At 41.4% G+C, this 26,421-nt stretch overlaps 1 protein-coding gene across 1 annotated transcript; it reads right to left on the bottom strand.

Moving 5' to 3' along the window:
* Positions 1-2,335: 2,335 nt before the first annotated feature.
* On the bottom strand, positions 2,336-24,224 carry LOC120019247 (potassium channel subfamily K member 10-like). Its single transcript, XM_038962566.1, has 7 exons — positions 24,170-24,224; positions 19,104-19,489; positions 11,915-12,032; positions 5,586-5,746; positions 4,421-4,613; positions 3,305-3,447; positions 2,336-2,968 (listed from the first exon to the last, which is right to left on the bottom strand). The coding sequence occupies exons 1-7, from the start codon at positions 24,222-24,224 to the stop codon at positions 2,336-2,338; spliced, it is 1,689 nt and encodes a 562-aa protein (XP_038818494.1).
* Positions 24,225-26,421: the final 2,197 nt, after the last annotated feature.

Below are 26,421 nucleotides of genomic sequence, written 5' to 3'. Positions count from 1 at the left end.
GCCAGGTTCCGGCTTCTTTGAGCGTTTCATGGCTCAATAACGCACATAGCTGCCAACACTGACACTAGATCTGTGTTTGTTATGGAGGTGTCCCTGTATACCAGCCCGATAGATAGAGACAGCCACGCAGCACAATCTTGCACTACATTGGCACCCATCCTCTTCAATTAACCTGCAATTGATCTGCATGCACTCTGTAGTTTCCATGTTCCATTCAAAATAAAACACCGAAGCTCCTGCTTCAATCTGCCATCTTTCTCCACAGCTTCGCAACAACTTTCATGCGAGACCAAGAGTACACTCTTCGTAGTTGCTAAATAATTTAGCTTTCCTCTGCTTTAAGTATAATGTTGTCTGATGTTTAACTCTTTGCTAGTGCTGTTATTACCTTCAAATTCACTCTTCTACAAGACTGTACATCCTCTAAGATGAACAGCAACACCTAACTGGGATGGGAGATATTGATCAGTATAAAATTGGGTTTTAAATAAAAATGATCTATACATGTTTTCATAGCAGGAAACAGCCCTGAAGATTAAACAGGGGGTGTTATGAGGAGCAGACACAGATGGCCTCAAGAGGGGATTGTTTGTTTGTGTTCCAACAAGGTCATTGCCAATGAGAGTGAAAGCGATACACGGCTGGATACTTCCTTTTTCCAGCTCGATGAAAACCTCTGATAAGGTAGACTGAGAAATAGTGATGTTGGCAACACAATAACTCTACGCTCAAAGGAAAAAACAAGCAACTCCCAATAGCACTTCATTCAGTGATATTTATTTCCAAAAGGCACTCACTACATTTAATGTAATGGTGGCACAAGTAATACTGTGAACGTCCAAATACCGAGCAGGTGTTGCCCATGCTAGATCAACATGGGCAGTTAAAAATGCTATGCTAACCATCCTCTTCTGAAACAAGTGGTGGTATACAATCAATACGATATAGCATTAATATTTTTGCAAAATAGCATGCTTTTGTGTTCCATGTCTTTTTTAATACGCATTTCTTTGTAGCGTTATAGCATTGAGAGTCCTTTGCTGCATTCACACCATGCTAATTCTGCACCCATATCAATGCAAACACAAGGAATTAAAATTTCTGTGTGTATATGCGTGTGTGAAGTGTGCGCGTGCGAGTGGGTGAGAAATTGAGGGAGATATACATAGAGGTAATGTTATTTAACCCATGCATCTTAAAGGGTTTGTAATTAGATTATTATAATACTATTAGTAAACCACAATTGAAATGCAAAGTTGATTCGTGCATGTTTTCAGTGTCATTATCCCTCTGTTAGAACACATCAATGTTCTTTATAGAACACATCAATGTAACATGGTACACTATGTATAACAAAGATGTCGTCTCAGAGTAACACACTGTATTCAAGCAAATCCTTGGATTTTTTGTATCAAACAAGTTACCGCCAAAAAACCTCTGTGTCCCAAATTCTCAAATTTGACAGTATCCCGTCTACGCAATTAGTGGCATTTTCTCCTTCCTTGCATTGTGGCTAATCTTCCGTTCCATTGTCATAAACTGTCATCTTCTGAAAGCCATTCTAAGTGCAGCCAAAGCTACTCTTTTACAAAGTGTGAATGCAGCATCCTTTAGTCACATTTCAATGGCAACATTAGGACCACAAGCCCCGAGATTCAAGTTTTAAAGAAAGTTCATGAAGTTGGTAGCGTAGTCATACACTTAGACATTAAACAGCTTAGCTCATGTAACATGCACACACAATGTGGCTGTGTTTATTCCTTTTTTTAATCCATTTTCCATAGAGTTTATGTATTGTGATGGAATGAGACCAAATTACCAAATCTGAGTTACTCTCCAGTCTTTCACAAAGTTTGTTCTTCTCTCAGCAGCTCAGTTCTCTGGTCCTAAAATGACCTCAGATAGTTTTTAGGACTATCATAGTCCACTATGTGCATATAGGTCACAGACTACCCAAAGGGACATCATAGCAGTCTTCCACTGCATCTTATTTGCTTTATCATTGACTCTTCTGATTAGCAGCCATCTTCTCTTCCCTCAAAATAAACATGACCATCATTTTGGTTGTTCTGTACCACTGAACCCCGAATCTCAATATTTTACCACGTGATTGTAGAAACTGATGATGCCCATGTCTTAACTTCAGGTTATTACGGCACAGTGAATATTGAATAACATTACATATCACACAGGGACACAACTGTTCCCCTAATATCAAGCACACAAAGGAGTGAGAGAGATGTAAGGCACATACGGTAGTGATGTTTAAAAATATTTCTCTCAGGAGGAACAGCCAACAGTCTTAAGGATCCATCTGGATATGCAGCTCCTTTTCTTACAGTTCAAATGTCTCCTCCTCAGTTTCTTTATCTTTGGTCTGTAGTGGTATGAATGGTACTGTAAAACCGTTCTGGGGCTTGCACACTTCCACGAACAGCGGCAGATCGGACAGGCTGGTGTTGAACTCTTTGTCTAACCCCTCATCTTCCTCATCTTCCTCCTTACTCTCCCCCATCTCTATGGGCGGAGTACTATAGGGCCTGCATCGTAGTTGATCTGGGATGTTTTTCTTCAGCTCGCGGTTCTTGCTCCTCTTGGCCAGCTTGGTGACAGAGCCCAAGCGATTAAAGATGTTGTCCTCCGAGGCGGCCACATTGTCAGACCGGTGTGGACCACACTCGGCCCCTCTCAGACGCAGGTTGTTGAGCTTGGTATCAATGCTCTCTTGGGACGAGGTCTTGTAGGGGTTGGTGTCCAGGCTGTTGAAGACGGCACGGCGTTCCGGGGAGAGCATGTCCATGGAGACAGCCCGCTGGTCCAGGCCCAGCTGACGGCGCTCCATGCTACGGATGGTGGCGGCCCGCTGGAGCTTGTCGCTGACCTCCACACTCAGGCGCCGCCGCGTCTCCCGGAACTCTGCGCGCACGTTGGCCTTCCACTCAGCCGCGTGGGCCTTGATCTCACCGACCTTGTGCATGTCAAGACAAAACCAAGGTCATTTCACACCATTAAATACTATAACGCATGACAATACAAATGAACCGACTATTACCTTAAATGAATAGTTTACAGAATTGGTGAAAGTAACTACCCACTGGGCACATATGTCAGTTCAACGTCTCAACATTTAGTTGAGTTGTCAACTAACGTGAATTCAATGTGAAATCCACAAAACTTTTCACATTGTCATTGGATTTAGGTTAAAAGTTGGGTGAAAAAAATTAAATACATAAGCCCATGTAGTATTCAACTACAACATTCCAGTTCTATACCATAGTAGTATACCGTAGTCATATAATCCTACCTCCTCTTTTGTCTTCTTGGACAGAACCCTCAGCCAGTCACCGATCATACTCAGCACAGCAGCGAAATAGGCCAAACCCACCAGGATCCAGAACCACACCAGTGGTCTATACCAATTACGATACTCCACCCTCCGGTCCCCTCCTGTAGGATGGAAACAAACAATGAAACGGTCAGCATGATGAGAGACCTGGGTCATGTTCAGGAGTGCTAACCATATCAAAATATTTTTTAACTGAAACCAAAAATTTGTGTTTCCTATTGGATAAGTGCATGCAGTCCCTCCCTGTTTCAGTTCATTTTCTTCCGTTTGGTGCCTAATGAAAACAACCCTGATAGATTATTTTGGAACATATTTATTTTATTATTAATTTTTTTACCCCTTTTTAGTGGTATCCAATTGGTAGTTAGTCAAAAATCCAGAGAACAGAAACGACCAAAGCTAATTTTCTGAAGATAAGCGTTTGTGTGTCAAAGAGCGATTGGAAAATAAATGATAAGTACGGTGCGGCAGCAGCTCTGTCAGAGAGATCGAGCTATGACAGCCTGGTAATGGACATCAATTTCACTAAGACAATAGACAATTGCTTTTTCACATTATGAGCCCTCTCCACGTTCACTAAGACCCCTCCATGAATGATAAATATATAGCCACAGTAGAAATGGCACAGCAGGAAGAAATGACAGCCATAATAGAGTTTAAAGCTAAATGAATGGGTACAAACAGTTGTTAGAATGATAAATGTGGTAATATTTCAAAAAAGGCACGAGCACATCTGATCTGATCTTTTTCACAAGTGCATGGTAATAGTTGAATAAGATGAGGAAAAAGAAGAAACCCGCACACTGCTCTTGATAGCATCACTGCTCTTTAATAAGCTTTACGTATCGACCACAAGGCCTTCGTCAGAGCAAGAGTGTGCGGGTAACACTAATTTAAATGCTTTATTAGTTGTTTTAAGCATGTACTATATGAGCCTTTATGTCTTAGTATAAAGCTTATAATGTGATGTCTGACTCAAAATGGCAGCAATTTAGAGATCATTATCAGATAAACATTTGGTTATGGCACCTTCACTGCCTAAACCTTACAGTACAGAAATATGCTAGCTCTCACCTGCCACATAGTCTCCTATTCCAATAGTTGTCAGAGTGATGACAACAAAATAAATGGCCTCCAGTCCTGTCCAGCCTTCTATGTGTTTGAAGATGACTGCAGGGATGGTGACGAAGAGGATGCAGCCCGCCAGGATGAAGAGTAACGTGGAGGCCACTCGGATCTTTGTCTGGCTGATCTGGTTCTGTTTGCGCTGGGGGAGGAGAAGAGGACACACACACACACACACACAGTGGAGGCGATGGAGGTCATTTTAACAGAAGGCACACAGTGTGTTGTCGTTCTGTTGTCATCCCTACTGAGTTCTAGTGATGACATTTGTGACGCTGACAAGGTGGCATCTATTTATCCACTCTGACACCGCCTGGTGATGAGCTAAAGATGCCTGATTAGATCAAATGAGACGTAACGGTGTTGTGGCTGTGGGCTGTCACAGAGGTATAGCTCACTCAGTACAGCTTTCACCCAAGAGGTATATTCATTATGCAGATTGTTGCAAAACGTTTAGTCTGTTCAAAATGTTTTGCAACAGAAATCGTTTACTCAAAATGGAAAATGTTTTGCAATGAATACGAGAGTTTCTATTGCACAAAGTCAGGTAGGTCCCTATCCATTTTTTCCCGTTCGGTTCTTAAACAGTAAATTGTTTCCGTTGCGAGGCGTAATGAATACCCTCCAGGTATTCCTGTTTGACTGCAACACTATAAAAACTCAGAGCAGATTGAAGCTGTTGGGCCAATCAGAGTAAAGCATGACAGCCATCACCACCTGCTCATTAACAAGACATAATGTAGACCCCATACATCACTAACAGAGGATAATACCTCACTCCGTATGTGCAAACTTTCACTTTCAATTTGGAAAACCCCCTGCTCTCTAATCTCTAGTCCACGGGTATTCAACCTTTACCCTACGAGGTCTGGAGCCTGCTGGTTCTGTTCTACCTGATAATGACTTGCACCTACCTGGTATCCCAGCGGAGCAATTAGAAAATGCAGTGGAACTGGCTTGGAGGTCCAGAGTTGAGTTTGAGGTCTCTAGCCTATCACCATCTCACATTTAAAAGTTATTTTGATAATCGATAATTATTCTTATAGTACATCAAAATAGCATCATCATTATTCATATTGTTCATGCTGTGGATTACTGTATGCTGTGAACTTACTCTGAACATTTTCTCCACCTTCGCGATGCTTTTCACAAAAATGGTCCCTAGCTGGTCTCCCACACCGGCTAGCAGAAACCCAAACAGAGGGATGCCGAATATTGCATACAGGATACAGAAAATCTTCCCACCCTCCGTGCTGGGGGCAATGTTACCGTACCCTGTGGAAGGAACAGAGAAGGAGAAGAGGATGTTTTTCGGATGTGAAAAGCCTTACACCTCTATATCCTATCAACGGCAGACAACCACAGTGGGTTTGTGCAACACCAAATCCATATCCTCTTCCCCATAGACTTATACACACACTGCTATCTACAAAAGGCTAACATGGGCTGTCTGCTAGCTAAGCTTCTGTCCCTTTGTCCACCGCTTGCAGAGTGTCAGTTTCCATTTGGAATCACAGAAGGGGGTAATAGTCTAGTCCAACTCTTCTGATTTAATTAGAGACATGCCACTGAATTGAAAGTGAAAGGTCTCCTTCCACCCCTCCATCAAACTAAAGGCCTTCTGCCCGTCCATCAAACTAATGGCACTACCTCAGGTAAAATGTTGGAATGTTTCATCAACCAATGCACTTGACTTGAACTACACCACTGCCTGATAACTACTCCAAACATCCTCCAAATCATTCCTAATCCTGTTGAAAATTAATAACAAACCAACAAAGCAGTAGTGAACCACGAAGATGAAACATCTAGTTTAGCTACATCAGCTTTCCAACGTCGTCAAGGAGATAATGGAGACCATTACTCACTCTGACAGTAGCATGACTCCCAGGAGCAGAGCAGCTCACTTTATTTCATCTGACAGGAGCCTCATACTCACACACCAATCCCACATTGATATCATATCAAAACCCCCGAGGGGCAGTTTGCTGGTATGGACCTTAATTCACAGCTGAACATTCTACCAGCTACGCGGGTAGCTAATAAACGATCCTGTCTTTTCAAATCAGTGACGTTGACAATACCATTCTTGTGAGTATCCCAAATGTAATACTATTGTTTTAGGTGAGCAGAGGTTTTAGTTACACTTTACTTGGATAGTCGGGATAGTCCATCTGTAGATGCTCTACAGATAGTATGACCATCTGTTGATAGGAAACTGCTTGCTGAGGTTAGGGTTAGAATAAGGGTTAAGGTTATGGTTAGACCTAGGGTTAGTAATTGTGGCTGAATGACGACATGGATATTCAGCTAGCGGGATATATACTGCACCGGCAAGATAGAACAGCAGCACACTCCGGTAAGACGGGGGGTGGTCTGTCCATATTTGTAAACAACAGCTGGTGCACAAAATCTGAGGAAGTCTCTAGATTTTGCTCGCCTGAAGTAGAGTATATTGTGATAAATTGCAGGCCACACTACTTGCCTAGAGAGTTTTCAGCTATACTTTTCGTGGCTGTTTATTTACCACAACAGACAGATGCTGGCACTAAGACCGCACTCAGTCAGCTATAAGGAAATAAGCAAACAGGAAACCACTCACACAGAGGCGGCACTCCTAGTGGCCAGAGACTTTAATGCCGGGAAACAAATCAGTTCTACCAAACATGTTAAATGTGCAACGAGATGGGAAAAAAATCTAGATCACCTGTGCTCCACACACAGAGATGCGTACAAAGCTCTCCCTCGCCCTCCATTTTGTAAATCCGACCACAACTCTATCCTCCTGTTACCTGCTTACAAGCAAAAATTAAAGCAGGAAGCACCAGTGACTCGGTCTATAAAAAAGTGGTCAGATGAAGCAGATGCAAAACTACAGGACTGTGTTGCCAGCACTGACTGGAATATGTTCCAGGATTCTTCCGGTGGCATTGAGGAGTACACCACAATAATGACAATTACAACAATACTGAATGAACACTTATTTTAACTTCTTGCCACTAGGGGGTGCCATTTCGACATAGTACAAATTCGTTTCCAAATTAAACTGCCTCGTACTCAATTCTTGCTCGTACAATATGCATATTATTATTACTATTGGATAGAAAACACTCTCTAGTTTCTAAAACCGTTTGAATTATGTCTGTGGGTGAAGCAGAACTGGACTTAGAGCAATTTCCCTATGTGGAGTTGAGAATGCAGAATTTTCCAACCTGTTCTCAGACCTGTTTATAAATCTGCCTGTCTTCTATTGGTTGAGATGCACTGCATACGCCTTCCTCTGGGTGTCAGCGAATAGAGGGCCTTGAAATGGAGTCTCTAGGCAGAGCTGAAAGTCTATAAATTGATTGGAAACGAGGTGTATCGTTCTTTTCCCCTTCGCTCTGACGCACTGAGGACCTTGGAACGTTCTTTTGGAAACATCGGTTATAGATCTCAGACATTTCCGGCTGTGTTTTAATTCGATCTCAGACATTTCCGGCTGTGTTTTTATTCGATATAGGCTTTAAAGACATCATAATCTTGTTAATCTTGTTATTTTGAACCGAATTATATCAGTTTATGTCAGTATATTGCGATTTTCGGGTATTTATTTTCTTGGCGCTGTAGGAAGTTGGGTATCTCTCTCTCTCAAGCTAATGTTTACTGCTAATTGCAACGTGGAAGACGACGTTCTCCAACCTAGCAACGATTCTTTTGGACAAAGGACACCTATCCCAAGATTCTGATGAGAGTTCATCGAAAAGTAAGAACTATTTATGCTGATAATTCATTGTTCTGTTGAAAAACGTCAAATGCATAAGACGCCATTTCTTGCAGTGTAGCCTTGCGTTATCGCACCCTGTATTGCGCAGTAACGTTAATTTTAAAAATGTAATTCAGCGATTGCATTAAGAACTAATTTGTCTTTCAATTGCTGTCCAACCTGTATTTTTTTAGTCAAGTTTATGAATAGTTTTCGATAAGAATAGGTGCCTTTCCAAGATGGCGCCGGACAGATTGCTTGACGTTATGGACACTATTCTCATTGTATAAGCACGATTTGTGCCGCTAAATATGCACATTTTCGAACAAACTCTATATGAATTGTGTAATATGATGTTACAGGACTGTCATCTGAAGAATTCTGAGAAGGTTAGTGAAAAATTTTATATATTTTGGTGGTTTATACGTTATAGCTATTTTTGCCTTGAATCAATGCTGGTGTGATGTTTGCTATTGTGGTAAGTTACTATAACGCTATATTGTGTTTTCGCTGTAAAACACTTAGAAAATCTGAAATATTGTCTTGATTCAGAAGATCTGTGTCTTTCATCTGCTGCACGCTGTGTATTTTTAAGAAATGTTTTATGATGAGTAATTAGCTAATACACGATGGTCTCTGTAGTTATTCTAGTCGCTTTGGTGAGAGTTGGGATGGTGGCTGCAATGGTAAACTATGATTTATACCTGAAATATGCAAATTTTTCTAACAAAACATATGCTATACAATAAATATGTTATCAGACTGTCATCTGATGAGGTTGTTTCTTGGTTAGTGGCTATTTATATCTTTATTTGGCCGAATTTGTGATAGCTACTGATGGAGTAAAAAAATGGTGGAGTAAGAAAAGTGGTGTCTTTTGCTAACGTGGTTAGCTAATAGATTTACATATTGTGTCTTCCCTGTAAAACATTTTAAAAATCAGAAATGATGGCTTTATTCACAAGATGTGTATCTTTCATTTGGTGTCTTGGACTTGTGATTTCATGAACATTTTATTATATGATATCCCTGTGGCTTTAGGCTAGGCTATGCTAGTCAGCTTTTTTGATGGGGGGGATCCCGGATCGGGAGGTGTTAGAGGTTATAATATAATACATCAATAAAATCAATTTAGCCTCAAATAAATAATGAAACATGTTCAATTTGGTTTAAATAATGCTAAAACAAAGTGTTGGAGAAGAAAGTAAAAGTGCAATATGTGCCATGTAAGAAAGCTAACGTTTAAGTTCCTTGCTCGGAACATGAGAACATATGAAAGCTGGTGGTTCCTTTTAACATGAGTCTTCAATATTCCCAGGTAAGAAGTTTTAGGTTGTAGTTAGAGGAATTATAGGACTATTTCTCTCTATACGATTTGTATTTCATATACCTTTGACTATTGGATGTTCTTATAGGCACTTTAGTATTGCCAGTGTAACAGTATAGCTTCCGTCCCTCTCCTCGCTCCTACCTGGGCTCGAACCATGAACACATCGACAATAGCCACCCTCGAAGCAGCGTTACCCATGCAGAGCAAGGGGAACAACTACTCCAAGTCTCAGAGCGAGTGACGTTTGAAACGCTATTAGCGCGCACCCCGCTAACTAGCTAGCCATTTCACATCGGTTACACCAGCTTAATCTCGGGAGTTGATAGTCTTGAAGTCATAAACAGCGCAATGCTTGAAGCATTGCGAAGAGCTGCTGGCAAAACGCACAAAAGTGCTGTTTGAATAAATGCTTACGAGCCTGCTGGTGCCTACCATCGCTCAGTCAGAGTGCTCTATCAAATCATAGACTTAATTATAACATAATAGCACACAGAAATACGAGCCTTAGGTCATTAATATGGTCAAAACCGGAAACTATCATCTCGAAAACAAAACGTTTATTCTTTCAGTGAAATACGGAACCGTTCCGTATTTTATCTAACGAGTGGCATCCATAAGTTTAAATATTCCTGTTACATTGCACAACCATCAATGTTATGTCATAATTACATAAAATTCTGGCAAATTAGTTCGCAACGAGCCAGGCGGCCCAAACTGTTGCACTCTGCGTGCAATGAACGCAAGAGAAGTGACACAATTTCACCTGGTTAATATTGCCTGCTAACCTGGATTTATTTTAGCTAAATATGCAGGTTTAAAAATATATACTTCTGTGTATTGATTTTAAGAAAGGCATTGATGTTTATGGTTAAGTACAGTCGTGCAACGATTGTGCTTTTTTCGCAAATGCGCTTTTGTTAAATCATCCCCCGTTTGGCGAAGTTGGCTGTCTTTGTTAGGAAGAAATAGTCTTCACACAGTTCGCAACGAGCCAGGCGGCCCAAACTGCCGCATATACTCTGACTCTGTCGCAAGAGAAGTGACACAATTTCCCTAGTTAAAAGAAATTCATGTTAGCAGGCAATATTAACTAAATATGCAGGTTTAAAAATATATACTTGTGTATTGATTTTAAGAAAAGCATTGATGTTTATGGTTAGGTACACGTTGGAGCAACGACAGTTCTTTTTCGCGAATGCGCACCGCAATCGATTATATGCAACGCAGGACACGCTAGATAAACTATTAATATCATCAACCATGTGTAGTTAACTAGTGATTATGATTGATTGATTGTTTTTTATAAGATAAGTTTAATGCTCGCTAGCAACTTACCTTGGCTTCTTACTGCATTTGCGTAACAGGCAGTCTCCTCGTGGAGTGCAATGTAATCAGGTGGTTAGAGCGTTGGACTAGTTAACCGTAAGGTTGCAAGATTGAATCCCCAAGCTGACAAGGTAAAAATCTGTCGTTCTGCCCCTGAACAAGGCAGTTAACCCACCGTTCCTAGGCCGTCATTGAAAATAAGAATGTGTTCTTAACTGACTTGCCTAGTTAAATAAAGGTGTAAAAAAAATATTTTATTAGGGCCGATTTAAAGTTTTCATAACAATCGGAAATCGGTATTTTTGGACGCCGATTTAAAAAAAAAAAAATTATATATTTTTTTTAAATCGGCGTCCAAAAATACCGATTTCCGATTGTTATGAAAACTTTAAATCGGCCCTAATAAAATCGGCCAATCCGATTAATCGGTCGACCTCTAGTCTGTATGTAGCCTCGCTACTTTTATAGCCTCGCTACTGTTTCCATTGTCTTTTTACTGTTGTTTTTATTTCGTTACTTACGAAAGAGAAGTGACACAGAATACCTTTTTTGCACTATTGGTTAGAGCCTGTAAGTAAGCATTTCACTGTAAGGTCTACACCTGTTGTATTCGGCGCACGTGACAAATAAACTTTGATTTGAACTATCCAAATAAAGTGTTACCAAGGCTTTAATCTACAGATGACTTCCTACATTATTTTCTGCATTGTTTTCAACAGAGCACTTCACTTCCTATCCCACAAGAAAACTTGAACTTTAAAAAAAGGAACATTGGTCAATGAACAACGTCCTCAGTGTGAATAAGGGGATACTATAGGCCACCACTATAACCACTGTTTGATCCAGAACAATCTATTGCCTTTTTCTGAGAGGGCCATAATTAAACAGGTTGAATGGTCAAGAATAACAGGTAATGTAACTACAGATGTGATTGATCACATAGGCCTCAATGGAAATAAACAGAGCAGGTGTGTGTGCAACAAGATGAGCATTTCGCTAAATATGTGTATGCGACCAATAACATTTGATTTGATGCTATTACCTATGGTTGTGATGACTGTTCCGGCGAAGAAGAAGGCACTGCCCAGGTCCCAGTGACTTGAGTTATAGGATGTGTCTCCTATCGGGCTGACCCCAGCATTCACAGCATCTACAGAGTGCTGGACACACAAATGCAAAAGACATTCACCAGTTTAATAGGAATTAGACAACTTCATGTGGATAAAGATGATGGTATTATGTTCAAAATGGCAGCATTGTTTGGTGGTACAGAGTCTCTTGAGAGTTTCTCTTTCAGTTATCCTACAGCTGTAAAAGCATGTGTTGATTGCTAAACCATAACATAATTTGCATGTTGAATAGCTGAATTCTCAGGGGGGCTTTCGCATAAGGATCTATCAAACCTTCCCATGTGATTTCCTAAAGGAGCCAGTTGCGTAACATATGACTGCTGTGTAGCTTAGCACTGACGACGCCTCTGCACGGTGAATCATCAGGACAGTGCCACACACAGAGAGAGAGAGAGAGAGAGAGAGAGAGAGAGAGAGAGAGAGGGCGGGGCACATGATGCCCACGATGTTCTGAGCAACCCTCACACTGTGCCAGTCTTCCAGTCTACTCATCAGGAAGCCGGCATGCCAGATGGAACATCGGCGTGTCGCGCAACAGGAAGTAGCTCAGGGTGTGAGGGATGGTGGGATAGGTGGAAATGGTTGAAGGCCAAGTAAACAAGAGCAGAGCAGGAGACACCATGACAGTCCAGAGGTAGGGGGACATAGGTAGGGGAAAAGGGTAGGGGACAGAAAGAGGACAATGGGAGAGGACAGAGGGACCTGATTGTATCTGATCATCACTGACCATGCTGATAGCTGCTTGTGTAATAGAGGTGGATTTTCAAACCATGCTTGAGTGATGACTAACCTTGCCTGAGACCTGAAGAATTTTGTTACTGTAGCTACAGCGGGCTAACAGTATTGTGATGCGCAGGAGACCTGGTTTTGAACTCTGGTTGGTTACACATGCAATCAGCTCCTCTTTCCAAACTGACAGTCTATACATAGCTTATGTTTGATGAGCAGTTACTGTACATCTGCCCCAGGCTTTGTTTGTATCATCACTATATAATGAAACAAATCTGACTAAGATTTTTGGACACGCTAAACTTTGAAGCACAAAATCCCTTTTAATTTCCTGTGATAAGACTACTATTCATTCAATGCCTATCCTCTCCCATGTAACAGGTTGTTGCTTTGCATGAGAATGGTTTCTCAATCAACTTATCTAGTAAAATAATGAATACAAAAAAGCCCCATCCTATTTGAAGTGAGGAGGAAATTCAGCAAGTCTTGGAAGATAAAAATGATTATATATTGTTGATTTTAACAATACATAAGCATTTTTTTTTTTTTTATCAACTTCCACTGTCCTCCAAAAGTTGCTGAATTTCCTGTTCACTTCAGTTTGCTCCTCAATTCATGCACCTTGGTTGGAAAGCAAGAATAGCAGCTGTGATCCTTTCCCTGAGCCCCATCCTTTCCACAGATTATTAATGACATCTAAATGAAACCCCTGCCTGTATCAGAGGACTGGTGAAGACCTGGCACTGGGCAGAGCAGCAGCATGCCTGGATAATGAAAGGTGACTCAGCGTTTCTATCAGAATGGGTTTTGCATCAGGACACCTTGAATGAGTTCCAAAGAGATCAATGTCATCTCCTTTAGAAGCAGCCAACGCCATCAGGGATCTGCACTCTGAAATACAGATACAGGATCTTAATCCTGCACACCAGGAAATGCAACTTAGTGTATTCAAGGTTTGAAAAGGTTTCTAAAGTTTGTAATTTCCACTTTAAAAATGTCAGACTTGATTTGCCCTAACTAAAAATGTATCAACCTCTACAAAAATCTCCATTAATTATAATCCACATTTCCTGTTGCTGCAGTGAGAAACTGGTTGAATTAAGATCCTATATCTGTATGCATTTAAAACATAACGTATGTAGGATCTGATAGGAGTAAAACATGCCTGAAAGATCTGTGTTAAGGCAGAGTGGGTTGTGAGGTCCTTCTTCAGCCTCTGTTCAACGACGTGGTCTGCATTGCTTCTGTAACTTCCTATTCATACAGATGTAGGATCTTAATTTGAGCCAGTTTGCTATAACAGCAATATAATCATGCAGCAACAGGAAATGTGAATTACTATGTGGATTATAATTAATTAACATTTTTGGTAGGGGTTTATTTTTTTAAAATTAGGGCAAATAACACTCATTCTCTCCTAATGTGCTTGCGTAGACATTCTTCTGCTGAACCATGTCTGTTTGTTGAGCTTCCTTCTCAGTTAACCAATACATGCCACATGCATTTATCTTTTTGTCAGGATGCAGACACCACATGCAGTAATGTGTGAAACTTGCCAGGATAACAAAATGTAACAATATAACCAAGTTATTGTCACTTGTGCATGGCAGCAAGAGACTAGTACTAGTCATGAGTTGATATAGGGGGACTAGATACTATAGTGGATGTAAGCTCAAAGTCACTCCCTACCCCCATAAACAGTGAGAGAAAAAGTGCTGTAGAGTTTCCACAGGAGAAGGTTGTCACTGTGTTTGCCACAGAACTGACACAGAGTACAGAGGAGATATACATCTCCCCCCAGTAGTCTGGCCCAAACCCTGCTCTTCCCGGCCCTGCCATGCGCTGCCTGTCCTGTAGGCTCTACCTCTGGCCTAAGAAACTAGAGAAGCAGCCTGGCACACGTCCCAGCACTGCTTATCATCTGCCCTTTTCTCCGCCAGAGAAATCACCTTTCACGTTGGATTGGAGGAGGATGTTTACGATGCTGTGTGCATAGACGAAGAGCGGTGGGTGATACAATCACAGCCAGAGTGTTGGGTAATTAATAAAGGCACCAGGGTAGGACCTCCGTGGGATGGAGTGACATGCCAGGGTAGGACCTCCGTGGGATGGAGTGACACGCCAGGGTAGGACCTCCGTGGGATGGAAGGGGTCGAATGACACACCATACACACCACACCCTGCCTCATGTTTGACAATGCTGGCTCAGTTGTTGACTACAATATGATCTGGCAATGTACAGTACCCAAACAATGAGTCAGAATAAAAAGGCAAAGTAACCCAATGGCTTCAGAAAATATGAAGGTCTAATGATCCTCTAGATTCAGTGTGATGGAAAGACCTAGTCACCAGAGTATTGTGGGTACTGTAGTAAATCAAGCTACACTTATAACATGATGTGACACATTACTGGACTTTGAGGGATAAAATACTGTAATGAGTAATCTGTTCAATCCCAAGCAGCAGTAAACCCACCAGAGCAGAGACCCGGAGAAACAGTTGACATTCTCCCAGCCCACTTCCATACATCCTGGGTCCTCCAGGACAATAGCCCCTAATGAATAATTCATTCCACAGCAGATGCTTTTAAGACTTGCGGCATAATTTAACCTCCCTGGGCTGAAAATGTAGGCAATTATCTCTGCATATATTAGAGGGGACACTGTTGCTTTTACCAACGAAGAACATGCCTGAAGACACCTTTTAAATGTTAAGCACTCCAAAGATGATGGTTCAATTTGAAATCCCATTTTAGCTTTTAGATTACAAAATATCTTGCATGCTGCCACATACGAGTCACAAAAATCCACTCAGGAAACAAAGTATATATATATATGTCTAACACTCCTATGTCAGCTAATGTCAGTGTAGAAATGTAAAAATATACACTACCGGTCAAAAGTTTTAGAACACCTACTCATTCAAGGGTTTTTCATAATGTTTTACGATTTTCTACATTGTAGAATAATAGTGAAGACATCAAAACTATGAAATAACACATATGGAATCATGTAGTAAACAAAAAAGTGTTAAACATATCAAAATATATTTTATATTTGAGATTCTTCAAATAGCCATCCCTTTGCACAGTCTTGGCATTCTCTCAACCAGCTTCACCTGAAATGTTTTTCCAACAGTCTTGTTGGCTGCTTTTCCTCCTCTGTGTGGTCCGACTCATCCCAAACCATCTCAATTTGGTTAAGGTCGGGGGATTGTGGAGACCAGGTCATCTGATGCAGCACTCCATCATTCTCCTTCTTGGTCAAATAGCCCTTACAAAGCCTTGAGGTGTGTTGGGTCATTGTCCTGTTGAAAAACAAATGATAGTCCCACTAAGCCAAAACCCGATGGGATGCCGTATCGCTGCAGAATGCTGTGGTAGCCATGCTGGATAAGTGTGCCTTGAATTCAAAATAAATCACTGTCTCACCAGTAAAGCACCCCCACACCATCTCCTCCATGCTTTACAGTGGGAAATGCAAATGCGGAGATCATCTGTTAACCCACACCGCGTCTCACAAAGACATGGAGGTTGGAACCAAAAATCTCCAATTCGGACTCCAGACCAAAAGGAAAACTTTCCACTGGTCTAATGTCCATTGCTCGTGTTTCTTGGTCCAAGCAAGTCTCATCTTCTTATTGGTGTCCTTTAGTAGAGGTTTCTTTGCAGTAATTAAATCATGAAGGCCTGATTCACATAGTCCCCTCTGAACAGTTGATGTTGAGATGGGTCTGTTACTTGAACTCCATGAAGCATTTATTTGGGCTGCAATTTCTGAGGCTGGTAACTCTAATGAACTTATCCTCTGCAGCAGAGGTAAATCTGGGTCTTCCATTCTGTGGCGAACTCATGAGCCAGTTTCATCATAGCGCTTGATGGTTTTTGCGACTGCACTTGAAGAATCTTTTAAAGTTCTTGAAATGTTCCGTATTGACTGACCTTCATGTCTTAAAGTAATGATGGACTGTCATTTCTCTTTGATTATTTGAGCTGTTCTAGCCATAATATGGACTCTTTTACCAAATAGGGCTATCTTCTGTATACCACCCCTACCATGACACAACACAACTTATTGGCTCATACGCATTAAGGGGGAAAGACATTCCACAAATTAACTTAAGGCAGCACACCTGTTAATTGAAATGCATTCCAGGTGACTACCTCATGAAGCTGGTTAAGAGAATGCCAAGAGTGTGCAAAGCTGTCATCAAGGCAAAGGGTGGCTATTTGAAGAATCTAAAAACGTTTTTTGTTTGTTGATTTAACACTTTTTTGATTACTACATGATTCCATGTGTTATGTCATAGTTTTGATGTCTTCACTATTATTCTACAATGTAGAAAATCGTAAAAATAAAGAAAAACTATTTTGACCGGTAGTGTATATTTTTAAAGGGACAACGTATTTTGGGTTGCAGATGCTCTATATACACTGAAACATGTCAATTAGTGCCGAGTTGCCTATTTAAACTCTGCAGTAAAATATCCATTCTGCATTCTAAGCAATACAGGGCCAGAGCATGCAGTGAGGCATGGCAACTGCATTGGCATCCCTCCATCCCCTAGCACCATTTTCCAGAGAGGAATTAATCCGAAATGTGACGGCCCTCTGCTTTAGCCCGTTTCCCTACTGCATCTGAGTTCTACTGTAACTAAGATAAACATCCACCTCATTTCACAGTTAAACAGTTCAAACAAAAACAATTACAAATGCTCTCACTTCCAATCGTTGCCCAAACCCGAGATCCTTGAGTAATAGCGAGCGAAGAGTATCCAAGTCATTAATGATTACAGTTCACACTGGCATCTGTGTTTCACTGTGAATTAGTGAACCGGCCAGGATAAACTCCGCTTGGCTCCCTACCTGGCAATTTGTTTCCCTACACCAGTGGGACTATGGCCTGCATTGTCCTGCATTATCCTGTCCTGTATTATCCAGTGTTTCACAGCTGAGGGGTCAATATCTGGCTGATTCAAACACTGTTTTACAAGGAGCTGGAAGCGTTCAGCCCTGAAAACCCTGCTGGCGCTTGCAGAAGTGAGAGCGCTGCAGTATAAGTCAAATAAAGCTCTGTTTATTAGGCTTCTCCTCACCAGATTCACTTCTTCACAGTTTTCATTTTCCAGGAGGTGAAACATTAGATTGAAGAAGCTGTTGTTTTCTGGAAGCTGTCGTGAGCTGGATCCGAGAGGTTTGTCTAAATGTCCTGTGGACCTTCGTAGCTCAGTTGGTAGGGCATGGTGCTTGTAAATTACAGAATAGCGAGTTTGATTCCCGGGCCCACCCATACATATGCACGCGTGACACGCTTTGGATAAAAGTGTCTGCTAACTGGCTTATATTATTATTATTATTATTATTATTATATGATTCTATCAACTAAAAGGAAGTAGGACTAAGAACAGGCAGGCATACCCTTTCAAGTCAAATGGATCAAGATGAATCTAAAAGAGGAAATCTATAGAATGACGTAATGTAAAAAGCATACAAATGCATGATAGGGGTATCTGCCAACTTTCTTATTAGCTATAGATAGACCTGATGAAAGAAAAGGAAGTCAGTATTGCTGCTGACAATTACATAATGTATTCCTGGTTGTATGGACATCTATCATAGCTATCCTATGATACAGATTAAATAATGCCATACATCTGTGACGGACCGGGATTCAAACCTGAGTCTCCGGTGCGCCACAAGACTGTGTTAGCCTGCTAAACTAAAGCTTAGGCATTAGCTTGGGGAGCTAACACAAATCTTTAGGATTCAGACTTACAATTCTTATCAATCATTCGTGGTTCAGCGAACCACCGCCGTTACACATCCACCTAGATGTAGTAATTGTCAGTTTGTCATTCTGATTACTATTCTACCACTTCTCCTCAGTCGTGTCTCTGAGCAGTTATTATGCCAACCACGTTCCCCGTGAGGCACTAGCAATAACGAGTGTCATTAGGCATCACAGTGAGGAGAGTCTGGCGGTGGCAGCCAAGGTCTGAATTACTCCACATGCTGGCACGCAGGCTTCTGGGCATATTGGCCAAAATAGCACACACATACGGCATTTATCAATCATAATGCAGAGTCACGCCCACAGTATGGTGGTCAGTGGTCGCTTTGAATTCAGTGTGACACAGCTAGACTCTATAGTTATGTTATTACACTAGCCTGTTTAGTGTGGTTCCTATCTTATTCCAGGATGGCTGGCGGTGTTAGTGTATAGTGTTTGTGTGGGGCTTGGCTAGCATTGGATCGATACAGAGTTCAGGTTTCAGGAGACCTGAGTCCCCACTAGGGACCCCAGACAACTGGAGACAGGAGAGCTCCAGTATTGACTGCAGACTGGCCTAGTGACTGCTGCCGTCTTTCCTTACCTTGATGAGTGCCTCCAGCTCCGTCGGTGAGACACAGGGGTGTTTCTGCAGGAACGCTGCCTTCTCCGCAGTGATGGTCACCTTCTGGTTGCTCTCGAAGGGCTGTTCCAGGGCCCGGAACACCAGACCTCCCCCGACCAGATATGCCACCACAACCACGAATACCGCCACCACCGTCTTCCACTTCATGACGGTAAACAGGGGCGAGCCGTCCTCGCCCACCGCCTCCATACTGGCCACCATGCTGGCGGGCCTTGACGGAGAGAGTCGGGGAACAGTGCAGCCCATGGGGTTCTGCATGGTGGCCACACTGGCCTGCACCAGGCTGGAACTCATCATGCCTGGCTGGACCTTCTTTTGGGGGAACAGATTGGTCTGGGCTGCCACTGCAGAGAATAAAATGATGAAACACTGTTGTTAGGAGCTGCACTATGGGTAAAGTTAAATTTGTCATCACACACTGGACAATCCAAAAATCTATGAAAGGAAGGGGTGGAATACACTACCATATGCATGTCAGGAATAGGTAAATAACCTTGTAAGAATACCATATGGAACGGGGCTTGATATCCTGGGCAGTTTGCGCTTCAGTCTATCAGTCCCAGGAGTATGACAATGAAACAGTAGTGTTGTGTGTCTTGATGCTTTGAGATGGTAGAGAGTGAGAGAGACAGAGAGACATAGAGAGCGAATCTCAAAGTGTTCTGTGGGCTTTCAGAAACCCCATTATGGGTAAAAGCAGGCAGCGCTATTTCAGCCAGTGGATTCACAGGATCTGGACTGGTATGGCTCGTAGCCTCAAGCAGGCTGAGAATGCTATGTTATTATGGATTCAAAAGTGAGCTTTCTATATGAAAAAATTATGGGCTGGTAGATGATGTTCTAATGCTGTACTGTCTGAATATTATTTGAAAAGAAAACTGGGAGTTGATTTTCCGTTTGTCCCCTTGTGATATGGATTTGTAGTTATAAACATTCACAATTCATAGCCATAGCATTGAAATATTTTGTCCAGCCGCATTGCTTCTTTTTCATGAACCTCAGTCATACCTTCAAGATGCTCGTTTTCATCATCACATTATGTAAGATTATGTTTGAAAGTCATCACCGTTCTGGCACATCTCATGTGTACAAACTATACAAAGAAGCCTTGATTTTGGTGATGAAAACCAATGGAATTAGTGCTGGTGATTTATGTAACCATTTAATAATGTCACTGTAAGGAAAAACATTCACTACAGTGGTCTTGCAGGTTCAATTAATTTTGATGAGCAACGCTAAACACTGCCTGCCACAAAAAGGAGAATAATTGTATGTGCAACACTTGGCTGCATGTAGTCCATAAAACAAGGCTGACATTTCTCCCAGAAGGTCATACTGATGATAACAGCTAAACAGGTAAATCACTTGCTACACTGGTGATTGGAGAGGCGGCTGGGTAAACATGTGACCATGCACGAGAAAAGGGCAGCCGCATGGACGTGCCATACATGCAGGATTGGCGGGAACTACCCATGCAGAGCTCGAGCTCTAAATCCGATGAGGTCATGTGTTTTATCCCATCTCTCAATGGAGCCCTATAATGCAGCAACTGTAACACACCAAGGTATCTTTAATGGCATTATATTAGCCATTTAGCCTTCACCTTAACTTACTAGAGCGTGGCCATTTTCAATTCCCCTCAAATAGGGCATAGACCTTGGTGAGTGACTAAATTATGTTCACATATATTTATACATAAAAGGCCAATAGGAAACACGGTTCCCTCTTCCGACTGGGCACAAACTGGTTGAATCAACATTGTTTCAATGTAATTTGTCAACATATTGTGACGTGGAATCTACATGGAAAATACATTGGATTTGTAAAAAGTAATAAACGTAAACTGTTTATAAAGGGTGAAATTTCAACATAGAATTATGTCATCATGGTAACCAATTTTCAACATATTTTACACAAGGTTTGGCTATGTTGAATTTGTACATTTGAAACAATGTCAGATCTGCAACGTTATATCCACTATCAGAAAAAACAAGAACTGGACAGCACATCCTACTGGAGAGTTGATTTACCTACAACTATGCATTTGGACTCCCATCCAGGATTTTAACCAAACCCGGCCATCCTTAGCTTTGATATTTTTCACTGACAATTACCAATGTGCTATTGTGAGAATGACGATTGAGAGGTCTCTTAAATCACTAACTAGACTCCCTGATGCTATCGAAGTCCTTCGAAAGGGCATGTTTAACAGGGCAAATTAAATGCAACCATACATCGTCAATGAGGCTATTTAGACCTATATAGAAATTGCGAAGTTATCAACAGCTATTGTTTCAATAGACAACACATATAGGCCTAGTGTTTCAAACTTTGGTTCAAGTTTATAATGAACATGTTGGATTCACGTCACCTCATCATTTTGGAGTTGGGATCAGAGCCATTGCCAACATGTGGCTCCGTGTGGGATGAAACCAGGGCCTACTCTATGGGGTGGAGGGGCCAGGCATAGAATTAGAAAAGAACTGAGGACCATCATGTCGAGACCAATGCCGAGCTCACTGAGCAACCTGCTAGCAGAGGTGGAGGAACCTAGAACATTTTCAACGTGTGTTGCTCCCTGTACACTTTCTTCAGGAAACCCACAGTGGCTGCACAGTACACTGAGGAAAAACTGAAAATAATTATTGATCAGAGATAGACTGGCCACCTTGCCACGGTGTCAGTCATTCTGAAATCAAGTGAACATCACAGAGATGCTCAGTGAAATCAAATATACTCGCGCATATGGCACAGATGTAATTCAAGCTTTAAGTTTATTGCTAACATAACTCCTCAACCCTTCTAACAAGTTACTGCAGTCAGAAGCTACGGTATCTGCACACCAGTGTCAAACTTTTCCGCAGTTCATACGGGTGTGTTGAAAAACTGCAATGTAGTTCTGGATTCGAAAAGCTCAGCGAGGCATGCCAGTAGGGCACGAGCACACCAGATCCAAGCAAACGACGGAGACTCATGAGTAAAACTCTGCAGGAATATGGAGTTGAAAGCAAAGTGGGTAAGCATGATGATGGAAGCAAGAGTAAGTGTAAATGTCCTGTGCTGGGGGAAATGTCATCACGATTTAGTGAAGGAAATAGTCAACTGGTGGAAGCTCTGTACCATGGATCCCGAGAGCCCAAACTTTTTGGATGTGAACAAGGTCTAACCAAAAGTGAACACACGTTCTATAATTAGAATAGACATTCTATTTCCATGATTCCAACAGTTAACCCAAGTTAACTTGCTCTAAATCGCAAGTCAAATTGCAACATTTGGTTAAAAATAAGGCCCAGATTACTTGCCCATATTGTGCAGCACTACATGGCAGTGTGGAAATGATCTCAAATGCAGAAATTGATGAAAATTAGGACTTTTTTGGGGTTGAAGTGCAATTGAACAGTATACTCTTCTAAATGGTAAGTTACAACATTTATGGCCCTGGCCGCCATGACAGAATTATTCATTCCAATTTTTTGATGTAATGTTTAGTTACGTTAGTCCTATGCTTTTTACTTCAATGCATACTAGATTTATCCGTGATTCTTCATGTCCAATCGATGGTGCTGTTATAATGAGCACATCTTGGGCTACCAGTCTTCATGTGGCTTCTCTTCAAAATGGCATGCATTCTTATGTACAAAATTACAGTTGTGTATGTGGCAGCATTTCAGATAGACCTACATTTTTATGTCGCAGTACTAGAGGACCAATACAATGTGTAGCCTACTAAAATAAGTAGTCAAAATGTTCAATCGGTTATCATTCATTTGCATTACACAGTCGTTGTGTGATAGGCTACTGTAAAACTGATGTCAATACCATGAAAAGACCCATAGCACATTTTCTTTTTGCCTCCCTCCCTGCTCTCTTGCTATGCGTGTGTGCGGTTTGGCTTTACTATCCTTGTAGGTTCCAGAAGTCAGAAAATGACGATTTGCACAAGTGGGGACTTTTGACGGTCCCCACTTGGAAAAGGGCCATTTTATGCTTAGGTTTTAGGTTTAGGGTTCAGGTTATAATTAGGGGTTAGGGTTAGTTTTATGGTTAGGTTGAGGGTCAAAATTTAAGGGTGAGGATTTTGAATGGTAATACCTTTAGTGGTCCCCAGAAGGATATTAAAACAAACGTGTGTGTGTTGCTCTCTGAATGGGAATTTACTTTAATTTGCGACAGATTCAAAGTGGCTACTGTCATGTTGGGCATTTAACATCAGATATGGATATAGAATAATGACTTGGTTTGAATTAGTTAGCTTATCTGAAACTCTCCCACAGAAAATAATGCGCACCTGGAGAAGTGGCGACTTGGCTTACTTTAGGTTACGTTCATTGCGTAGTGAAACAAATTCGACAGAAATGTAACCTGTAGTTCTAATGATTGAAGTTTAAGCTATGAAGCCTGTAAGAATCTTTCATAAGTTAGTGGTGCTCATCGTGTCGAGCTGTTCTGTGCTTGTTGGTAGGTGCAAATTGTGTGTTGGCCTATGGCAGCTAAGGCTGCATTTCGGATAAACGTGTGTCTTAATGGGGCGCATATATGTCGTGCGTTATTATATAAAACAACGGTTGTGGTGGCTACATTTCAAATACATTCTTGTACATTCGAACAGTAGTAGGAACACTACCTTGTTTTATTAGGACTAAAGCAATACTAGCTGATTTAAAATGCCCCCTCAGGCATGTCATCCTGGTGCCAGGCCTAGATGAAATGTATCCATAATAAGTAACACAATTGTGGTAGTCTATGCGCCATTCCTCGTTGGATAGTGGTCATGCAACACATGCTCCTCCTGTACGTGGTGTACACATTCACTGCTGTCATAAATTGACTTATGTCAATAACAGCAGTTTTATGGTTACCAATACAATTAAAGTTTCACATATAGTCCAATTATATAAAGGTTAGGCTATTTCAAGTATGTTTAATTAAACAAAATAGCCTATAGTAGACTTATGGTAATCTTGGATGCTTTAAACTCAATCGATCTGCTTTTATTGATTACCAACAAACGTTCCAATACAAACCTGGCGAAGGGTTGGGGTGCCCTGGTTTTCTTGGGTTCTCTGTGGGAAATTTCATCTTGACTTTCAGTTTGCCACAATGGACCGAACCCTTGGCGAAAACAACTGACTGGAAACAACAACAAAAAACCTTGTCTTTATGTGAAATCTTTCAACGCCCTTTCTATTGAATCCTTTGTTTTTAACCGAGAGAGAATGGAGAACGGTAGAGAGTAAAAACACATCATCCGTGTATTATTTTGCTCGTCAGTGAGAACGAGGTGTACACCCGGGTAAAAAGCTAATTACAAGCTCCCCTCTCCCCGCAGCAGCCTCTACTCAAGGAACACCAGCGTGATGCTCACTCGATATTGCTCGTTGCACCACATTCCACGCCAGTCCTTTTGTATTGTAAACAACTACAACACGTAGGAAGAGACCGGGCTCCTACAGCGTTGACGAACTTCACGATTACATGTTCAAGAATTGCTGTCTCTACCGCTGTAACAAATGTAGACTTCAGCAAAGGAGTAGGCTAATTAGGTGATGGCGCGTGCGTCTCTCTCCCGCTCTTTTTAATGCTAGTGCGCCAAGAGGTGGCGTGTTCTTACGGCAGCACTCCAACCCGGGGAGGCATATGCCATCCAAGTTCAACATGGAGAAGTCAGGTTTGCTTGCATTTTAGATGGGCAAGGCATTGATTAATACAGCTTGTCTTGTTAGCCAACCTTTCCAAAAAACCTGACGCTTGTATAGGCTGTGTAGAGCATGGAGCTCACGGACAAAAGCTCCCCTTATGAATGAGGTTGAATGCGGCAGCCCTCAGGTATTGAATATACCAGGTGGTGGTAGCAGATAGTGGATATAGTGGTCCCTGCGGCAAAGCTTTATCATAACTCCCTGTGTTTCTGTACACATCATTACAGTATCCAAACATGCAGAAGAAATCAATCACCAATGGGTATCTCTGCCCACTTCTTCCACTTCTCATTTTGAGTTGTTACATAAATAATTTTGGCGTACAACGTACAGTATTTTGGGTCAGACAAAGCATTGGCATGAGTCATATTTCCATGGTGCAAAGATTAGGAAGTCAATTGGAGATATATTTTTATCCAAAAATAGGCTACTATTTTGTTTTTCAATGTGCCTAAAACGACGTTTTGTATAGTTGATGTGTAGTGGAGGCAGCAAAAGCATAACCAAAGTTACATATTGTTGGATTATTGGCCTAATAGCGTAGGCTATTTGCCATCGTTCATAGTCTACTCACAATGTCAATGTATTTATGACTTAAAAACGTACTGTAATATTGTAACTAACTACATGAATGTATACTGACGTAAGCATAGCAGAACAGCGAATATGAGCACCCTTTGAACAGGATATGCCGCCATAATAATGATGATGATGATGGTAATGAGGATGATGTTGATGATGATGGTGATGACGGTAATGAGGACGATGATGCTGATAATGAGGATGATTATGCTGATGATGGTGACGGTAATGAGGATGATGATGCTGATGATAATGATGATGATGATGATCATGATGGTGATGCTGATGATGGTGATGATGATGATGGTGACGGTAATGAGGATGATGATGCTGATGATAATGATGATGATGATCATGATGGTGATGATGATGCTGATGATGGTGATGATGATGACGGTAATGAGGACGATGATGCTGATAATGAGGATGATGATGGTGATGATGACGGTAATGAGGATGATAATGATGATGATGATCATGATGATGATCATGGTGATGATGATGGTGAGGATGATGATGATGCTGATAATGAGGATGATGATGGTGATGATGATGATGACGGTAATGAGGATGATGATGATGATCATGATGATGATCATGGTGATGATGATGATGATGATGGTGACGGTAATGAGGATGATGATGCTGATGATAATGATGATGATGATCATGGTGATGATGATGATGATGGTGATGATGATCATGGTGATGATGATGGTGATGATGATGATGATGATGGTCATGATGATGATGATGATGGTATTGATGATGATGATGATGGTGATGATGATGATGAGAAGAAAATAGATTCCTTGTGGTCAAAGTGCAAAGTTCTGCCCAGCAGGTGCATCTATCAATGTATGATTTATTCAACTCAGCTCAATAATGTTTGAATGAATCTGTGGTGATCAAAAATAACCTCTGAATTTCAGGTAATGCTATACCGTTATGATAAATAATTACAAGAGGTGTACACTTACCTGAGATTAATGTGT

The sequence above is a fragment of the Salvelinus namaycush genome, chromosome 24, assembly GCF_016432855.1.
Source record: "Salvelinus namaycush isolate Seneca chromosome 24, SaNama_1.0, whole genome shotgun sequence".
Taxonomy (NCBI): Eukaryota; Metazoa; Chordata; class Actinopteri; order Salmoniformes; family Salmonidae; genus Salvelinus; species Salvelinus namaycush.
This window is presented reverse-complemented; position numbering and strand designations above follow the sequence as displayed.